This window comes from Nymphalis io, chromosome 9, assembly GCF_905147045.1.
Source record: "Nymphalis io chromosome 9, ilAglIoxx1.1, whole genome shotgun sequence".
NCBI lineage: Eukaryota > Metazoa > Arthropoda > Insecta > Lepidoptera > Nymphalidae > Nymphalis > Nymphalis io.
Window position 1 is genome coordinate 1805727 of NC_065896.1, and position 21714 is coordinate 1827440.

Consider the following 21714-nt stretch of genomic DNA (forward strand, 5'->3'; position numbering starts at 1 on the left):
TAATATTCAGAAGATAAAGAAGAGCTACTATTTTCTCAAATACATAATTAAAGATTTGATGTCTTATTATTATATTGATAAGAAAATAAGGTAAACTAGGGAAACTTAATGAATCTTAGCAAACGCAGATGTATGTTACTCATAAATTATACATATCTAAGTGATGCAGATGAAACTATAACTTTATATTTATCTATATTTATATTTATCACAAACATAGACAAGGAGTCAATATTTTTCCAATATTGACTCAAAATTAAAAGTCATTGCCCAATCGCTTAACAAATAAAATGATCATTAATCTAACAAAAGGAGCAGATGTTTCGTCTGCCCCAGAGCAACTATCGACCGTGTCCGACAATTACTTTCTTAGAGGCATTAAAAAAATCATTTACTTTTCTATATAAAAAGTAACAGCATCTAAATTTTTATGCTAAGGCCTCTTTCAAGGATAAGGCTTAAAACTGATTCCACCACGCTGATTCAACGCACGTCGGTGCAAACATACCTATACACACACCAGCTTGTGTTTACTTGTATGTTAAATTTTTTTTTTTTGTATTATTTCAAGAATGACAATACAATAAAAATATTTTAATGCTTTTATAATTGGAAAATATTTCAGTAGTTTTTAAGAAATGTTCACAGTTAACGAATCGTATACTTAAAATGTTACTTTCAAACGCTAAATACTTTGTATGTCTCAAAGATTGGTGTAGTATTGTTGAGATGAAAACTATTTTGTATGAAAGGTATTTAATTTCTTTTTATTGTTACAGTGAGCTGACTTTACTGGAAGGAATGGCGAATTGCGGAGGTTGGAGTGAGGAACCCGTAGCGAAGGTATGAACATAATTATAATAATATTGATAACTACTCCAGAGTATACATTACATATTGATATAAAGATGGTAGTTTGACAATAAGTAAATTAAATTCTACTTTATTATATAGGTTAATTTGTATTAGAAATAATTATCAACTTGATTATCCCCGTTGTTTTCACCATTAAATTTTAAAAGTTTGATGTGGATAAATATTTCGTTTTACATTTTGCAACTCGAACCAAGAAATAAAAAAAGATATTCAAGTAAACACTTGGAAAACAGGCTGGGCATAAGCACAGAACGGCGAATAAATCGGGTGTCGAATATTTAAATATATACGAGTATCTCTTTTGTCGAATAAACAAGATCAAATCCTTACTTTACCTGTTGTTATTTATGACATGACATGATAATCCAATATAACTAATTTTAATTACATAAATAATAACATATAAAGACAATAACAACATTATATTTGTCCATTGAGGACTTAAATTAGCTTTGTACATATATTCAAATTTTTACGTATATTTTCCAATTGAATCGCAATTACGATTCCGTATGCGAAAAATGAACTAGAATGCGGCCAGAAGGACCTGCGAAATTACAATTTTAACGTAATTTTTAATAAATGTTTTGTAATGTTAGAAGCTAAAATGTTCAAGCCATAAAAATGTTTGACTTCTTTTGACTGTCACGTATACTAAATAGTACGCGTTTTATTTCCTTCTTTTATTACGTTTTATCAAAGAAATCTACGAATCTGACCTGACAACCGATTCAATATGAAACCGTTATTTGAATTTGAATTTAATCGATTCTAATATTAATTTCATTATCCATTCCTAAATAGCGTGTCGAAATGCGGGTATTGAAATCGATGTTTACCTTAATTTGTTATTTGCGTGTAATGAGTTTTATTAACGTTTTATTTTATGCTAATAACGGATATTTAAGTAAAAGGCTTATTATAGGCACGATTAATTTTGATTACAAAAAAATATACGCTTTATCACTAGTAATCGCTAGTTTAAAAAAATTGCCTTGCAAAGTTTTTGGTATAATGTAAAATATCCGGGTGTAATATCATCCATTTATCGATTATACCTACAATAATTATTGATATATATAAACTACTTTGTTTAAATGTGATACACTCCCGTTTTACGAAGAGCACGTGAAGCTTAAGGCTTGCGCCTCGTCTGTCGTGTCGGATTGCTATCCCATGAGACAATGAAAATGAGTAAATAGAGACAGCACCTGTATTCGTGAGCATGCTTGTGCAATGCTTACACGGCTGATTTAATCGGAGGCGAAGGAAAATTAAAATTTGGTTAAGCTTGCTGAGCACCCCGGATTATAATTTAAATTATGATCACGTTTAAAAAATATGTTACTGTCATCAGCTGGTGTTAATCATCACATTCACATGAGCACCATAGATAAATCATTCAGTTTTTTTTTTTTTGTTAGAAGGCAGACGGGCAAACGAACCATTTATTGGTAAGCCACTTACCTTCGTCCAAAAGTTGACACTATAAGACGTGTAAACTTTTTCTTAACTGTAAACGCGCCACCAATCACGTGATCTAAGAAGTCGTTTCTCTTGTCCTGTATTTATTCGGCCTGTAAATCGCAACACAGCGATACTGAGTCGATGTTCAACGGTAGAATAACTTATGAGTGGTACCTAAACCTTGGTAAACGAAGCTGAGGTGGCCTAGTTAGAACGAGGAAATCTTAACCGATGATCGATCGATCGACCACTGATTTTCATGTGCTTAATTTTTGTTTATAAGAAAAAAAAACATCATGAGGAAACCTGCATGTGTCTAATTTCATTGAAATTCTGACACATGTGTATTTCATCAAACCCGCATTGGAGCAGCGTGGCGGAATAAGTTCCAAACCTTCTCCTCAAAAAGGAGAGGAGGCCTTAGCCCAGCAGTGGAAAATTAACAGGCTGTTAATGTTGTTTTAAGTTTTGATAAATCCATAGTAAAGACATTAAATAAATAGCAAGCTAACAAAGCCTTATTGAATTTATCGTCTCTTTGTTTAACTGAGTTAAATGAACCGCTCCAGTAATGGTATGATGCGATTCCTTGAACTTCAGTCGATGTATTGTCAACATAGTTTTAAATCAGGATAGCCCGACTTGTTAAAATTCGCGATAGTCATCAATTTACAAAGTAGGTTTAATTGTGAAGGAACTTCTGGTTCTACATCTACACCATGAAACTAACAAAGTTTTCCTAAATAGAAAAAAGGTTAATGTGCTCTAAGTACATATTGATATACTGCTGCCAGAAGAAACATTATTTAAATCAATACTTACTAAGTTGATTCAAGAACCTTGTTTACTAAAAAATATAAGTACCTATACTGGTTATTGTCGTCATCAATACCAAAAATATACGCATATCAGTTCAATTGCTTGAAAGTATTTTAAAATTGACGAGATTTGCCAAAAACACACAAACGGATGGCGTTTAATAAAATCATGTAAAATCTAGTAACGGCCATTGTTCAAACAACATTTCCTAGTCAAAGTTACGAGAAGTTTTGTTTATTTATAATGAAAACCCTATTGTCCGTCCGAAATATTTACGACTGCATCGCACGACCGTCGTAAAGACTTCGCTATCAGCGTGCTGGTTCCGTAATGACTATTTATGTCCAATGTCTTGATCTGACCGCTTAAGAGCGTTTGTACAAACACCGATACGATTACGGAACGAGTTTTCATTGACGATTAATACATTATCATTCAAAGCAAAAAAAACGTTGTCTGAATATTAACACCCAAATCTGTCAAAAAAAAATTTAAGGCAGCAATTTTTTGGGTGTACGAAACTCACGTATGCTTTAATAGCGCTGGATTATATTATACAGAGACAGTGTGTAAATGTACCCACATGTCCTTTTTATATTTTGTTATACATCAGAAAAACTTGGTTTGTTAACATATTCATGGTAACGTTTAGGTCTATTGCGTTCCATGGTTCTGTAGACAATACGTTAAAATGGGTGTTCTGAAATCCAAAGAAGCTAATCTGGCGATAGAAAGAACGATCATTCCTAAACTGCAAGACATAATATAATTCTTAGTTTTCTGCAATATATCAAAAACCCGTCTTACATAAAACAATGTATTAGAAACATAGAAACCAAAAACTTTGTAAGGGATTTAATCCTAGCATGGGTCAAGTTTTCTAGCCTTGTATACTTCGACAGGATAATCTTAAGCTACGCTTATGTAATATATATTTACTTCGCTTTTGTAAATGAAGTAGTGTGTCTTTAGATAAAAGACGGTATCAATGTATATAAAGTTGGTACAGTTACTAGCAAGGAATTGGTGACCACCTACCATTAGGTAGCCCATTTACTCGTTGGATGGAGTTAATATGATACTGCTAGTTGAGCTTTGTGCAAGATCGTCTGGGTAGGTACCACCCACTAATCAGATATTCTACCGCAAAACAGCTGTACTTGATATTGTTGTGTTCCGGTTTGAAGGGTGAGTGAGCCAGTGTAATTACAGCCACAAGGAACATAACATCTTAGTTCCGAAGGTTGGTGGCACATTGGTGATGTAAGCGATAGTTAACATTTCTTACAATGCCAATGTCTAAGGGCATTGGTGACCACTTACCATCAGGTGGCCCATATGCTCATCCTATTCTATAAACAAAAAACATTGGATGAAATATAAAATCTGTTGAATTTATTTATTGGCAAACATTTAATATCGTATCGGATAATGTTAATAATAATAAACATTTATTATATACTATATTTTGTCACAAAATGTGTGTTCTATATCTCTTTCATAGAAGAAAAATATTATAATAATAAATACTATAAAGAGTACACGCCAAAAAAAAGTATAGTCCAAGTTATGTATCAGAAAAAAGCACACACATTAAAATTCTATGAACGTTTATTAATTAAAAACTGAATATTGGATTTACTTTTTTTTAAAAGATTAATAATAAAATAAAAAAATGTCTAGAAGTAAAGAAAGAAAAACAATTTTTCAAGCCTATTTGAAGATGTCATAGAATAGAGTCGGAGCAAGAAAGCAAAACAACTAGATAAAGCTGCATATACTATTGATTACCCGACATGGCACTTCGTATCGGTAAATAATGTGTTGTGTAATCTACGTTTATGTGTTCACGACCTTACCATTAAACGCTATTAGAGTGACGTATTAATTGATTTAGTCTAGATGTTCGCAAGATAAAGTTATCTAGATCATTTTGTTTATTATCGTTGTAATGCAATACCTCGTTGGTCTAGTGGCTTGATGTAAGGCCGCAGACTCGGAGGTCCTGGGTTCAATTCCCAGGTCGGGCCAATAAAAAGTTATTGGGTTTTTCTGTCAGAAAATTCTCAGTAGCAGCCCAGAGTCTGGAAGTTGGAAGTGTGTTCACTCCCATGCCTCAAAAAGCACGTAAAGCCGTTGGTCCTGCGCCTGAACTCTTTCCTGTCGTGTCGGATTGCCATCCCAAAGGATTATGAGAGTTAAGGAATAGAGAGTGCACCTGTGTTTGCGCACACAGATATGCACTATAATATCTCCTGCGTATCTTTCGCGCTTTTTCAAGCATAGTTCGTGCCTTGGTTGCCGTTCCAAATAGGTATTTGTGCGCGCATGAAGGGTGTACCGTACAACCCTAAGGCTGACAGACAAGCGCCTGGGCGAGTACAAGTGCCAGTGCCTGGTAGATGACCAGGCACTGCCCAGACATCGACCAGACTTAGTTGGAGACTTGAATCATTCATATACTGCCAATGCACCGCCAACATTGATATCTAAAATGTCCTGCCCCTTGTACCTGTTATAATTTAGGAGTGGTAAGTACCCAGACGAGCTTCTACTAAGTCCTAAAACAAAGTAAATTCTCTCTGTATCTCTCTCTCTTTCTCTCTATATAAGTCAAAACTGTAGTGCAGCTCATTTTTATCTAAAGTTTTTCAGTTCTTATAATAAATATTAAAAAAGCGAATAGACCAAAACTGTTTCCTCATAGATATAATTTTCAAAAACACAACAAACAAGTAAAAAATCATTACAAGCGGCATGTTTTTTTCCTTATAAAAATAACTACTAGTAATGTGTTTCGAAATCTCAAAACAACAAGAACACAATGTTCTCTGCTAATTAACTATGATGATTATTCTAAAAAAGACAACCTTTCTCTTGTTTAATTCGTGTTTTGATTGCAAACGTTACGCCAAGCCTAGCATTATGAGCGGAATACGTTTGTCAAAACGCACGCCATGTCATAAAATGTTCACAGATAAATATCTGGAAATGAAAATACAATAGTGTTATTAAATTTTCACATAAACATTAAATACAAGCAAATTAATGGAGTGTGATGCAAGAGGGACATAAAAATATCGTTTTTAACATAACGTAAGTTGTTTTTGTAGTGTAATATGATATAACAGCTTATCGTAAGCGAATGGCTCTTCTATTAAGAGTCTTAGTTTTTTCTTGTTTTTGCATGATTTCTGAGCTAGTTATTCTAGCTACACAACATTTAAAGTATAATTGGTCTGTAGATCTTTTTTTGTTTAGTCTATGCTATGGCAATAAAAACTTTTCATCATTTTTTCTTTTAATAAGTAATCAAAGCTTCATCTCGCCGTTCCATTGCTCGTTAGGTTAATTTATGCAGTTATTTATTATAAAAAAATCACATTAATCATTTCCAAATCAATTATCAAACTTGACAGATTATAAATGAAAAACTTATCGTTTTAGATTTCAAAAATAGTCCAATAATGGCACATTGCTCGGGATTCACTTATTAAATAGTAAAAAATTTTAAGTTACGTATTTGGCAAAATTTCATTAGGATATTCATGATATTGTTACATTTCTTATGATAAGTACGAGATAAATGAATTAATAAAAAATGCGATAAACTAGCGATCATAACTTATGAACCACGTGTTTATCCACGGGCCAATTTCGGCTAATTTATTCCATATTTGGTAACATTTCAGGCATTTTTCTATCAAATACTTTGTTCTATACTATAAACGTATGTTATGTTGTTATTAAATATAAAATAAGATTATTTTAAATAACTAACAAATTACGCAACATCAATATACTCCAAATATACTAAATCAAGACGAATTTTCCAAATCGGTGTCGTAGTTATAACTATTTCATAATATTATTTTTCTGGAAAAAAACAAGATGTCCGTTCGTCGCTACTTTCTTCTAAATCGAACATGCCAACACGTAAACATGTTATTAAAATATTCATATTAATGTCTCAATCTGGTTGGTGTCTTTTTCATGTAAATTTAAACTATAAATATTAATTTATATTAAAATATGTATCAACATAAATTCTTGTGGACATTTATGTGACAACTTATATTAATTGTTGATGATATCAAGCGATATCGTCTTTTTCCAAAAAAAATACAAAAAATATTATCAAATGTTTTACTAAGCATCTCAACCACGATCGAATTTTGAAATATTATTATAAGCTTATTATAAATAATAATTATTGAAAATTTATAGGTAATTTAATAAAGTAGACGCAATTTTTTATTCTATATGTATATATCTGCCTGAGACTACTTCGTTGGTCTTGTGGCTTGATGTACCAGACCCGGAGGACCTGGGTTCAATTCCTAGGTCGGGCCACTAAAGAGTCATTGGGTTTTTCAGTCTGAAAATTCTCAAAAGCAGCCAATAGAGTCTGGAAGTTGGAAGTGCCTGAACTCTTTCCGGTCGTATAGGATTGCCGTCCCATCGGATTATGTGTGTTAGGGAATAGAGAGTGCACCTGTGTTTACGCACACACTTGGGCACTATAATATCTCCTGCGTAATTGGCTAATCTCTCTTGACATTATTAATATTATTATTATCTGCCTGAGTGTCAACAAATAATTCCAAGCTTTATTATCATCTAATTACATATGTAATTATGTGTTGAGTAATACGCTTTATTTATATTTTAGTAATAATCACATAATTAAGAAAAGAATACACTAATGCTATAATATATTTGGTCACACATAACTTTTAAGAAAAATTAAACAAACATTTACGCTAAAGTGGATTTAAGCATTTTTAATATTCACACACTAAGCAGAATATAGTAAAAACTTTCACCCAGCTACAACTATTGTCATAGCTCCCATTGTCGGCTATAACAGGCACTGGTACAGTCGTGATAGAAAAAATATATCAAATCTAATAATGTATGGTTTTAATGTCAGCGAGGCTTATTAGGGGATTATAGGATTATTTTTTTATTATTTATTTATTTATGAGTTATATATTATATACTTATAATAAGTTTCTAAATCGCAGTCAATACATCCTTTCCTAGAAATGATATTTTATAATAAAATTTGACAGATCATTTTACATTTACCAGTACATAAATATAAAACTCATGTTAAAAATACATATTGATAAATAAAGCATATTATTATGTACACGATTATATTATATATTAATTGTTTGATCAAATCACCACCGGTATATTCCACAGCCGGTGGTAGTGATTTTACAGTAATTAATTGAATAAATAACTAATTTGAATAAGTTTAATTTTGTTTGTAATATATATATGAAAATCAGAAGTGCTTCGATTTAAATTAGTGACATTCAGTTGAGCTCCACAATAAGAACATTCATATGTCGACTTAATAAAGAGATATCGGCTTAATAAAAAAAAAACCCAAAACGACATTCTTTTTTTTAATTTTAATTTTTTTATTTATTTTTATATTCAAGGCACTTTTCTCCAATTCTTATTTGTACTGACAAAGACGCTAACACTATGGCTGCAACAAGTTTATTAATTAAAAGATAAGTTCTCGAAAGTGACTTATGACGGTTCTTTGATGTGAACTACACACGAATATAAAAGTATTTAATGAGCCATTCTAAGCACATATCTCGATAAGATTACTCATAAAATATTATGCTTTAAAGTGATAGTTTGGGATAATTTTAGATAGAATATTCATACAATATGGTAAATACATTAATTTTATCATAAGGCTGTCTCTAGATTGTCTCCAGCTTCTTTTTAAATATGCTTTCCTGGTTTTGCTATTACAAGACAATCACGCTTAGTCTTGATAAGGTGATTGTCCATCGGTCACGAATGTGTGTAACATAATAAGTATATCGACTGCCTCGTCGGCTTAGTGGCTAGATATCAGGCCGCAGATATCGAAGCCCTGGGTTCAAACAACATAATGGGCTGATAAAAAAGTTATTGAATTTTTCTTTTGAAGAATCTCTGTAGCGACCCAGAGTCTGTACACTCCCGTGCCCTGAAAGGTACGTTGGTTGTTTTGCCTGTGCCTGAATGCTTTCCGGTCGTGTCGGTTTGCCTTCGCATCGGATTATGGGAGTGAAGGAATAGCGAGTGAACCTGTGTTTGCGCACACACATGTGCACAAACTTGTATAATATGTCTGTCCTGCGCAGTTGGCTAATATCTTATAAGGACCTTTTCTGAGAATCTTTTTTCAGGATGATAACACCAGTATATTCAGTTTAAATATTTCAGTATATGTCTATATGTCTATATATAGTTATACACATTTGAGACTGAACGGCTAGGCTAGGTATTTTAAAAGTTATACCTACAGGAAATGATAAGGTAATTAATTTACTTGTAAAAAGACGATTCATAGGACAAACTGTAGTGTATAAATAAGTATATTTTTATTTCTTTTTAATGTGTTTTTTTTTTTAATCAGGATAAACAACGACCACCAATTTATAACCCCGAAGATTATGCAACTTCCCTTAAGAAATGGGGGAAAAAGACGGGAACAGGCAGTTTATACGACCTAGACCCAGGGCAGGACTCGAATAAATCGAGGACGCTACCCACCCAGGGTAGCAAAGATTTCAGGTAACTAAACTCTCTTAAAATTATTTTTGCGGTCAATTAAAGAAAACATAGTACAGTTCATGTAACAAATTCATTTACTTCTAAAATACGCTCGAGTTTTCTAGAACTTTCTAAATTTGATAGAATACTTAGAAATTAATGATTACTTTCAGAAATCCGTGTCTTAATGTGGGCGAGGAGATGAGCCTTCGTCAGTTCGGCACACCCAGCGAACTGCTCACCAAGCTGAGGGCAGATCTCAGGCTTTCATTTCCAAGGTAAAATAGTGTCTTTGTTTTCTGTTGGCGGCAAACATTTATTGATGATGAAAGATTATATCTTAGTCTGTTTATAAGTTGGTTATTAGTATTACAATTATTTTAATTCACTTCGTCATATGTTAGGATTCTATAAGACAAACATATATTAACAACGAAACGATCACTTTTTTAAATTGTTTTTGACATTCATTCGTGTCTAAGTAATACAACGTTTTACATCGAACTCATTATTTATTTCTTAAATACTACAACATCATCTACAATAAAGAGTCGCACTATACAGTACACGCTCTATCGTTTGGCGTAGTTTTGCGCTCAAACATTCGGCATAGGTCCTATCCTACCTCTAGACTTCTCGGGCAGTACTTAAATCGAACACCTAACGCATGGCATTTTGTAGCATTATTAGAAGTTGTTTTTAAAGTCTTTTGATTACATTTTTTTTAAATAATATTAATAAAAAAATTCTTAATCATGATAAAATCTAACAGTCTACCATATTCGACAGACAAGAAAGATGTATTGTTGTGATCGTGTGAAGAGTGAATGAGATTAATTCATTACAATCATATAGAACGGTCTTAGTCACACGCTTATTATGATAAGGAGATATCGGAGCTGAATCTAAGGTGGTCACCTTCTCTATCTATCGACATTTTACACCTTTTAAAACTACTCAAGCGCAAGTGACGTAACAAATATGTGCCCAATCAGTAAAGTAACAGTAACAACCTGTTAATGTCCCACTGCTGGGCTAAGGCCTCCTCTCCGTTTTTGAGGAAAAGGTTTGGAGCTTACTCCACCACGCTACTCCAATGCGGGTTGGTAGAATACATATTATTTATTATTTATTATTTATTTATTAGGGAAACATACAGCATATCGTATATTACAACTTAATATAATAATCATATTTTAACACTTATGCCAGTTAAGTTTCCACTACTGTTTTAACAGGGAAGTGGACTAATTTTGATGTTACATAAAATATAACTATTTATGACAAAGTAAAATTTTAACGTAAATATGGTTATGGTTAATTACATATGTGGCATAATTTCAATGAAATTAGACACATGCAGGTTTCTCACGATGTTTACCTTCACCGTCAAGTACGAGATGAATTATAAATACAAATTAAGCACATGAAAATTCAGTGATGCTTGCCCGGGTCAAACCCGCGATCATCGGTTAAGATTCACGCGTTCTAACCACTAGGTCATCTCGACTTGTTTCAATCGTGTTCAATCGTGTACATGTAATATTTACAAGCGTTTTATATATTGATTAAACTCGTACAGAGAGTACTGTCGGTACTCACTGCAGTAATGTTCGACATTGTAACGTTATAAGTGTGCGCATCACAATGTTTGCCTTGACGTACTCAGCTAGTTTCTAAACTGCTATATTACAATTATGTATAGATATATTAATCTGAAGATTACATTCAGCCGCTTGTTTAGCGCCTTACTCTTTGGGAATGCTTTTAATTCAATCAAGGTTGGTTTACCGTCAACATATGGCTTTTGGGGTTCACTTGGGTTTTTCCAATCTACGTTGCCAGAAATTACTCGTCTCCCATTAATTATAGAATAAGAAAAGTAAAGTAATCGGTAAAAATCACCACTAGGCTAACGTTCCTTTTGAGGAGTTTAGGACTTATTTTAAAACGCAGCGCAAATACGGTAGACATGTAGGTTTCATCCTGATGTTTTCATTCGACTTTCAAATTCCCATCTAAATAGACAAACTTATCTCTGAATACAGTTAGTATGAAATATAGAATACATTGTTTGCGAACACATTTGCTTGAATTTTCACACATTAATAAGCTAAAGGATTTGAGAAAGTCATTCAAGTCAACAGTAATCGAGTTGTACGCTTTATACCACAATCGATTCTAGCACAAAAGCTAATTTATTGAGTCATTGTTGTTTATTGCTTGAGCGGGAGCGAGTGTATTTGCTATACTTGACTAAAATTTTACTGTAATAATGTATTTTTATTCATATTATCTTCAATAATATTTAAAAACAGGTTAAATTCTTTCTTATGAGTCTTATATTTGATGTCACTTGTAATATGAGTGACCAATCCTTTGTTAATTTATGATACAGGGCCAGAATAGACTGAAAATTGTGTGGGTCTTTAAAAAGGTTAAGCCGCTTACCCTCAATAAGATAATCAGAATAAAGATAACATTAAATAATTAAAATTATGGAGATAGTAAATTATATAAAAAATGGAGTTGTGTCTCAGTCAGTTTTTCTTTTTGAGATATTACTTAAAAGTCTATATTGCTTATTTAGACGTTAATCTAAAGCTAACTAAATAATATCTAATTTTGTTCACTCGTTAACAAGCTAATAAAAAAAACTGTTAAAATATATAAAAGAACAGACTGGCCATAGCGGTTCTTTGTCTCTTTCTTTTTATTACAGTTGATTTAAATATATAAAAAAGAAAAAAAAGAAAAATTGTGGTCAATTTTTTTATTGTCCTTATTCTCGGGAGGGAGCCGAAATCGAAATATATGTACAGTTAAATTTCATAAAATCGTAAAGATCTGTGTATAACCTTTACCCTAGAGAAAGCAGTGTATATATTATCCTTCTAAGGGTAACAAGCCAGTGTTACCCGCTCACCAATTACCTTACTTCCGAATAGCAACGCTCGCTATTAACAAGTTTCGCTATGATGGCAATTACGGGACATGGCAACATTGATAATATAAGATACTGCAACTAATTGGCTAATGATTTAGACGATTAATTTCACCGCTAGAACCCAGTGTTGCTATGCTGTAAGAACTCACTTTGTGTTGCAATAGTGTATAATTGAACATCGACCTACGGTGATAGGCTGTTTTTTTATATTCGTGTATCATTAAATATCCAAATACACTTTATTTAAGTAGACTCTTACGCACGTGTGAATTATAACTTAATAACATGTTTAATATAAAACTTTCAGCAGTTTGGAATTTAGTTTTTTTTTTTTATTGAATAGGCAGACGAACATATGGTTCTACTGATAATAAGTGGTCACCAACGCCCATAGACATTAACATTGTAAGAAATGTTAACCATCGCTTACTCATAGCCAATGCGCCACCGACCTTGGGAACTAAGACGTTGTGTCCCTTCTGCCTTTAATTACACTGGCTCACTCACCCTTCAAACCGGAACACAACACTCTCAAGAAACTCGGTAGTTACATTATTCGCATATTACAACATGATATTTAAAACCGTTGCAACTTGTTACAAAATAGCCCCTGTTAAGCTGGCGCTTAAATAACTATTATGGGTACTAGGAGAAACATGGAAGAAGATTTTAGGAGAAAAAGCTCTTAATTAAAGCTTGGGAATTATTAATAATAAAGATTTTCCAAAGACTGTTAGTAAAAGCATCAGACGAAAGTACAAAAAATGACTCACTAAAATATAAAAGCCAAGAGCTTCACAAAATATTCCGTAAATGTTTATAATGTATGAAGTCGTAATCCATATTAAACTAAATTTTCATAAAACAGACGTTGAGGAAATCGCGTTGGTAACCTTATTCGAAGTGTAAATCAAAATTCACTGGCTAATCATGCTGTATCATTATAACGGGTCGGAGGTCTTTCCGTCATATTTAAGTTCCTGTAATTATATACTAGTAGGAGTAAATAACAAGGGAATATATCATTCACAATTTACGGCTTATATTTGATGGTTGTACTAAGGCCTCACTTCAGACCGGTAATAGCATTACGTGGTGCGCTAACCTAGATTAAACTGAAAACCTACGTATTACAATAAAGTCCTCTCTACATACATACATATATGAACTATTTACTATTTTAAAGACAAATTTCTATGAAGTGTATTTTATTCAATAATGGATAGATTTAGTAATCTATGTATGTATGTTTTTGATAAAAAAAATATAACGGCACCTATGTGATTATAAAATTCTTTGAAATTCAAATTAATTTAACATTTATAAAATTGTGATTTTTTTATCTTTCTTTTATCTTACATTTGAAATGAATAATTCAGTTCCAATCATTTTCATTATAACCTAACATCATTTAAATAAACTGTGTTACTTGCATATCAAAGCAGTCCATGAGTAAAAATTGATTTTACATATTATTTATAGTTTTTGCGTGATACGTGAGAAACCTGAAACCAAGTTTCAATATTTTCTGTAACTTATTAATGGTTGTAAAGCATTGATTGCCACAAATCTACCACCGGTTCGAACCCGCAACCCGCAACCCCGGATCGGAATGCAGTCACTCTCAACTGCGCCAACGGGCCAGACAAAAATAATAACATTATACTAATAAAAAATAAGGAAATATTTAGTTATCATGCTCTTGCATACAATCATATTTTCCTATACTAAATCTAATTTATACATTGAATGCAATAATATTAAAATGTCTTCTCCGAGTTCATTTATTACTTCTATCCTTTCGTAATTATTTTAATGGCATCCATTTGAATTTCATAAAAGTATTCCCATGTTCATATAAAAAGAAAAAAATATTATCATTGCATGGACAAGTATCTTTTTCAATTACATCTTATTTTTATATCGCTTTGCGGTCAGCTGCATTGCTTTCGTGATGAGCGTGTTTAAGACATAAGTGACAGCGAGTTGAATTTTTTATTCTTTTAGAATAAGTAGGCGTACGAGCATATGAAGCCTGATGGTAAGTGGCCACCAACGCCGATAGACGTTGGCATTGTAAGAAATGTTAACCATCGCTGAAACAAAGATGTTATGTCCCTTGTACTTGTAATTACATTGTAATTTTTATATTCCAGGATAATAAAAACCATTAAGGCTAACGAGTTCACTTATATGCAAGGACTGTAAAGACTGTTTCATATTAAGCTTGTTGCGTTCATGTTATATCCAAGGATTATAAAGGTTTATTCATACCGGTAAAATAATTAATACTATCATAGATGATTTACGTCCAATAAATAAAAATGTAATTTAGTAAAAAAGCTTCATTACTAAATTACATTTTTATAATATATTACATATAGCTAAATGAAGTAACTCATTCTTCTGTTGTTGGGTCTACGAAAAGACTTACATTTATCAATTTCCCAAAAGTATAGAGGTCAGACGAATTGATTATACTTTGAGCTTCTAAATAAACTAAATATTTCTTCTTAATTTTACAACATGTATTTATATAGAGGTATGCTTACACGGACAATGTGCCCGGATCACTTTTTTATAAGTAAGGTTAGGAAGAGTTCACTGATAAATTTTAGCTATACCTAATAACAATGATTCTCAGTCATTGTCATATGAAAATAGAGAAAAATTAAAATATATTTTTAGTCACGCCGACGTTTTCATGATTATACAAAATATAAAATGACTGCTTTTAACCTTGTACAGGCGTTCTTGACACGTGCGTGAATGTTTCTGACACAGTACCATCAATACAATAGGTGGTACTTGCATCAGATAATTGTTACGAAATAAAATGTAAAATGCATTAAGCGTGCTTATAACTAGTAACTAATAAGAAGTAATCAATGCTTATTAGCTGTTTTTTTAATTTCAATCTCTAGAACTATTTGCAGATTCGAAATTCGAATTTCGAAAAAAAAAATTTATATTTGACAGCCCAATTCTTGAGGTTATATGAGCTGAGCAAAAACTCTTTACGTGTACCACGCGGAGCACATAGTACGTTTAAAACGCGACAGTATTCAACAGGGAACATACAAGGTTTAGTAGGCATCTAAAATTGTTGTGACGATTGCAGTGAATTCGCCGGTAGTAGTAATTTGCGACAATCATTTCTTTATACAGACAGATTATATAGTTTTCTTACATTCTAGCATATCTCGCAGGCATTACGCTAATGGGATGACTATTTATTCTCGTTTTTACGTCTTGAACGCCGGCGCCGGCTTTGAAGAATACTTTTTAACAGAGAACTTTATAACAGCGACTTTCGCTTAAATTACTTAAAAAAAAAACAAATCAAGTATATTTGTATTTTATTACACAAAACAAGATAAAAAAACAATAAGTTGAAGACATAATATATTTTAAATTATTACTAAAAGTTTATCTTTTGTAAAAATTAAATATATATTTGAGAATAAAACACTAGATACTAAATGTAAACGATTCGGTACGATAGCCTTTTTATTTAATAGGTTTACTATAAAATAATAAATAACAATTCCTTAATTTGTTTCCAGTTTCGTACAAGAGTTCGCGTGCGAGCCGCTAGATGGCGTTACTCTTTTACTGGAACTCTTACGCAATATTCAGCTCAGTCAAACGGGAGACGCCGCACGAGGTCCACCCGCTGTCAGACGACGACCGCTGTTAGATGAGCTAGCGTGCTTGTAAGTTGGAACTACTTTATACTATGTTACATAATAGTTCCCCCCCTAGTTGTTGACACATTGACCGTGTAAGGAATAGTGAAGATTTCTTACTAGGCCAATGTCGAAGGAACTTTTTTACAATTATATATTAAAATTTCGGGTTCGGGATGGATGCGGACTGCCCAAGATCGGGATGGTTGGCGTTCTATGGGGGAGGCTTTCGTCCAGCAGTGGACGGCAAAAGGCTGAAAAAAATAATAATTAAAATTTCAACTGTTATTTCCATAGACAATGCTTGTGGAGTTGCTGTACAAGATACTCGGATTGTGTTCGAAGACTCGTGTCTGGCTCTAATGGTGTATACGCCCTCACTGTCTGCATAATGTCCACTGTCAACAAAACAAGAGTCCTGGCTTTGCAGGTAATAGCAATCATATAAGAAAAACAGTATAAGACAGTATGATTTTAAATTATAATTTATTTTTTTGGGTTAGGTAGGCGGACGAGCATAAGGGTCACCTGATGGTAAGTGGTCACCAACGCCCATAGACATTAGTATTGTAAGAAATGTTAAGCATCGCTTACATCGCCAATGCGCCACCAACCTTGGGAACTAAGATGTTATATCCCTTGTGCCTGTAATTACATCCTTCATTCAATCTTCTCATTCGCCCTTCAAACAATGCTGTATATGATACATGACCATATGATAATTATCAACATAAAATGCATTATCAGGTAGTGTAACACGTATTTGTTGGCCGCAACGTAACTTTGTTTAGTTTTTCAATGGCTTTACGTCAATCTTATTTATATTTTCTGTTTACGTAATATTTACGTTTACGTAATAATTCAAACTTCCAAGAAATTTTCTATAATTTTTTTTTACCTCACATTAACAATGTCTTAATTTTTTTTTCTTTTTATTTTGTTTTTTTAACTAGACTATTTATATAATTCAGAAAATAGAGTTCTCATGGATACTTTATTTTTCTAGAAAAACATAACTGTATTGTTTTTGAAACAAACTATTTTTTTAAGATAATAGTAATATCTATTTCAGCTTCTCACGAAAGCCTGTTGCCCACCAGCGTCAGGCCACAGTATGATCTCCGAAGCATTATCCACTTTACGGTTACGATTCGGAGAACCAGTTCGCTTTCGTTTCTTAGTTGGTATGCTACAAAGCGCAGCTGGATCTGGGGACCTGCAAGCAGCTGGACTGTCCTTTATCAATGCATTACTAATGAGTGCCCCAACACCTCAAAGGAAGCTGTATATTCAAGCGGAGTTAGAACAAGCTGGTTTCGATATAGTCACCTTAAAGAAGGTATGTTTTAATGACTGAATGTCATTATCATAGTGAATGCAATTAAATTTTTTTATTAGTGTTGATATACTTTTTCCCTAAGCTAATATGAGGTATGGCTTAGTATAAATTATAATGGAATTAAATCCTTTAATAGTATTTTCAATTTAAGTAAGTATTATTATAATATTAGTAGTCACATTTAGATAAAATTCTTCATTTCGATTAGTTCAATCATTTTTTTTTAAATTTAATACCGAAGTTTTAATTATTATGTAGTAAATAATTGTTTTTTGTCAACAGACTGTCGCTAAATTGCCCAATGTCAATGAAAACGTTTCTAGCGAAATAGAAAATTACGAAAGACAACTGATTGATATCGATACATTGAACGAGAAAGCAACAGAGGCGCAGAAGGAGAAGGACGATCTTAGAAATAAGCTTGACTTGTTGGAGAAGAGAGTAAAGGTATATTTAGTTACAGTTCATTAAATATACTCATTTTTTATTTTTGACTAATTATTGATACTCTTTCAGATATTACAAGAAGAAAAAGGTATTTTACTGTCCTTGGAAAAATGTTTGCAAGAAAAATGCTGTGAATTACAAGAAGAAGTAAGCACGCTGAGATCAGAGCACAGTAATTCGACAAGGAAGAAGACTTTTGTGATTAAGAAAAAAAACTCCACGCACAAAAATAGAGGTGAGATTTAAAATTATTTTCGATGTACACTTTTTTAATAATAGTAAAATAAATTCTCAATTGGTTGCCAACATTTGATATTAATATAAACTTAAAAAAATAACCTACTTTTTATGTAATTGACCATCCAATGCGTTCAATTTCAGACGAATCATCTCCACCAGAAGATGAAGGTATAAGTTCATCTGAACGCTCCTTAAGTCCTGAAGGTGATCCACAGAGAGATTCAATGGTTTATGAAGTATTCAATATTAAAAACGAAACATTTGATTTATTGCGAAACAAACGTTCCTTGCACAAAAAGTTGGAGAGCACAAAGAAGACTGAAAACAAAAAATCATCAGACGAAGACGACGAAACAACTATAGATGAAGTTATACAGGAATTAAGAAATATAGTTAATCACGCTGAATCCGAGCAATACGTCAGAGACATCGCATACGACGACAGGTCCAGATGTAACGATGACTCCGAAATATCATTACACGCTATAGATTATCAGAAACAAAAGTCCATTGAAAAGGAAGATTCAATCACAAGTACGAGACATAGCATTCAAATAACGAATAAAGATTTAGACGATGAAAATAACGAAGAGGAAGAAGCGGAGATCGTGCCCAGTAAAATACTCCCACATCCACCGAGAAAAGCCAAAAGCTTGATACACTTATTCGTTCCACCGGTCGAACAAGGCCTACTTTACAGCAAAGCACCCGATTTATTAGAAGATAATAATTTCTACTCCAGCGATGAGGGCTCAGACTCTTTGCTCAGTGCGTCGCGTTGCCAAAATCATGTTACAAAAAAAACTTCAGTCACTAGCTTCGATTTTAACGAATGTCGTGCAAAATTTAACTCCAATGAACGAGACGTTCACGATACCAAAGTGAAGTGTTCTAGAACTAGATCCAGAGATGAAAATTGTAAGACGTCCGTTAAACGAAGCGAATCTTTTCAAACTTCAGAGAAAGGATCGCGACAAAGGGAATACATTGATAGCATGTTTTATGAATCTCAAAGTCCAGTAATCGATTCAGTTCGGTCGAGTAACAATCGAGTAGACGAAATCGTTAATTTAATCGAGTCGAAAAAGCTGACGAAAAGCTTGGACAGGATCGACGAGGGATTAAACTCGATCGTAGATATCGTAATGACGCCGGAACCTAAGAAACCAGTCTGGCCATACGAGAGGAGACAGAGGTCATGCTCGCAAACGAACAGTGACGCTGGTAACGAATCGCCTCTCATGCCTCTGGCGAGATCGAACAGTCGAATTCATACATACAATTCAAAATCGTCAAGCTACAGAAGCAAAGAAGAGAAACTCGAACAGAAATTCTTGCCACAATCCAAAATGGGTACGGGGCCGTTCGATTCTAGTTTTAACAACACATTCATCATGAAGCGTGGTAGTAACGCGGGGTTCTATTCCGGGACCCTATTAAGGGACGCCCCAGCGAGTATGACCAGCCTCGTTATGACAGGAACGCATAGCTACAGCGATTTAAAGAAAACCATATCCCCAGTCGGTTCATCTGGTAGCTTTGGATTGCATAAAGTAACGGACATGCCTTCAGGACTATATTAAGTCCTTATAGATATATAATTCGTAAAAACCAACGACTAATCTAAGTTTTGTGTACCTAATAACTTTGTTTAGTGCAATATAATATCCTGCTAGAGTATTTTTTTATCTTGTAGGATCTATGATAGAATCTTGGTAATTTTGTATCAAACAAAATTCTCCTAAGATTTTATACATTTTATTTAAATTTATATCATCTAGAACTGCCTTCGAGATGCTGAAGATGATATGGAATTATCTTTTTTTTTAAATAAGCTGTAAAGCTACGGTCGCACCTTTGCTTTCAAAGGACTTCAAGGTTTCTTGTAATGTTTTTTGGTCGCTCAAGTATGTCTGATTAATTATTACATTAATGTTTTAGTCTATTTATATTTGCATGTATTCCTATGACATTTGACTGTACATATTACTTTTTGCTACTTAAGTTATTTCTTTGAATTGTAAAATGTTTGTCATTAAAAATTGAACAACAACCTTTTCTTAACTTTGTTTTTCTTTGCCAGATTTTTGACCCATCTTCTATTTCAAAAGTTACTAACTGTAGTCATATAGCAATAACAGTAGCGAGAGTTAATTAAGTACTGTTTTCGCCTTTTTACACACAAGAGTGATAGTACAATCAGTTTTTACTTTATATATAACTAGTTTTCGCTCACGGTTTCGCGCGTGTGTTAGAGGGAAGGAGGTCAGGTGTTAGGTAGAAAAAAGTAGCTCATGTACTTTCTTGGGGTTCAACCTTGTTTCATATAAAATCAGTTCAGTGGTTTAGCCGTGGAAGCGTCACAGACAGTTACACATTTGTACTATTAATATAGACAAGGCAAATCTGCAAATTGTTGATAAACTACCATCTTAATGTTCAATTCATTTTTATATTTCTTACATTTTTCGTTCCTTGTAATTAAACAGGCTCACTCACCAAACGAGAACATACTTTTACAAAGTTCAGTTGTTTGGCGTTGGAGAGCAGATCACTGGGCGGTACATAACCAGACGGAATCACACCGTCACCAGAAAAAGATCCATATCAACGTTTTAAGCTAGTATGTACGTTGTAATATATGAAGTTACCTTCTTTTAGTCATTCTTTAAATAAATGATTTTTGCTAGTAATCAATGTTTGTATTTAATAAATATTATAATTTTAAAATAGAGATATAGTACTTTACCGTCGAATTGTAACATATTGGTATGTAGCTTATTAAAAATGAGTAAATAAGAATCGCTCTACGTTAATAATAATGTCCTCCAGGCCGATTTCGGTCACGGCAGCCAGTTTCAAGAGAGATTAGGCAACTACGCAGGAGATATTATAGTGCACAAGTGTGTGCGCAAACACAGGTGCACTCTCTATTCCCTAACTCTCATGATCCGATGGGACGGCAATCCGACACGACCAGTCAAGACAGACAAGAGTTCAGGCGCAGGACCAACGGCTTTACGTGCTTACCGAGGCACGGGAGTGTACATACTGCAAAGCATTTTATGATTATTATTTAAACTAAAAACATAAATATCGTAACTAATAAAACAAGTTACGTTTCATATACATTCTTTAAAAAAGCCGTCAATGTTCCTCTTGCTAATGTCTTTTAAATAAAATCTTAATAAGAATATATGTATATTAGAGAGGAAGACAAGGAAATGAGTCACTTGATTGTAAGTAATCTTTGCCTATCAAAGCTGTTACTGTAAGATTGACAAGCCATTACAACTTCGATATACCGCGAACCACGT

General features: G+C 33.1%; 1 protein-coding gene across 2 annotated transcripts in view; it reads left to right on the plus strand.

Moving 5' to 3' along the window:
• Positions 1 to 20394, plus strand: part of LOC126770930 (uncharacterized) — a 132836-nt gene extending 112442 nt beyond the window's left edge. For both annotated transcript variants that reach the window (XM_050490543.1, XM_050490544.1), the window contains 9 exons: positions 780 to 843; positions 9599 to 9756; positions 9909 to 10013; positions 16249 to 16398; positions 16669 to 16801; positions 17444 to 17710; positions 17993 to 18157; positions 18227 to 18392; positions 18539 to 20394. In XM_050490543.1, coding sequence (XP_050346500.1) covers positions 780 to 843; positions 9599 to 9756; positions 9909 to 10013; positions 16249 to 16398; positions 16669 to 16801; positions 17444 to 17710; positions 17993 to 18157; positions 18227 to 18392; positions 18539 to 19980 — 2650 coding nt within the window. In that variant the 3' untranslated portion in view covers positions 19981 to 20394. The remainder of the gene's footprint in view (positions 1 to 779; positions 844 to 9598; positions 9757 to 9908; positions 10014 to 16248; positions 16399 to 16668; positions 16802 to 17443; positions 17711 to 17992; positions 18158 to 18226; positions 18393 to 18538) is intronic.
• Positions 20395 to 21714: the final 1320 nt, after the last annotated feature.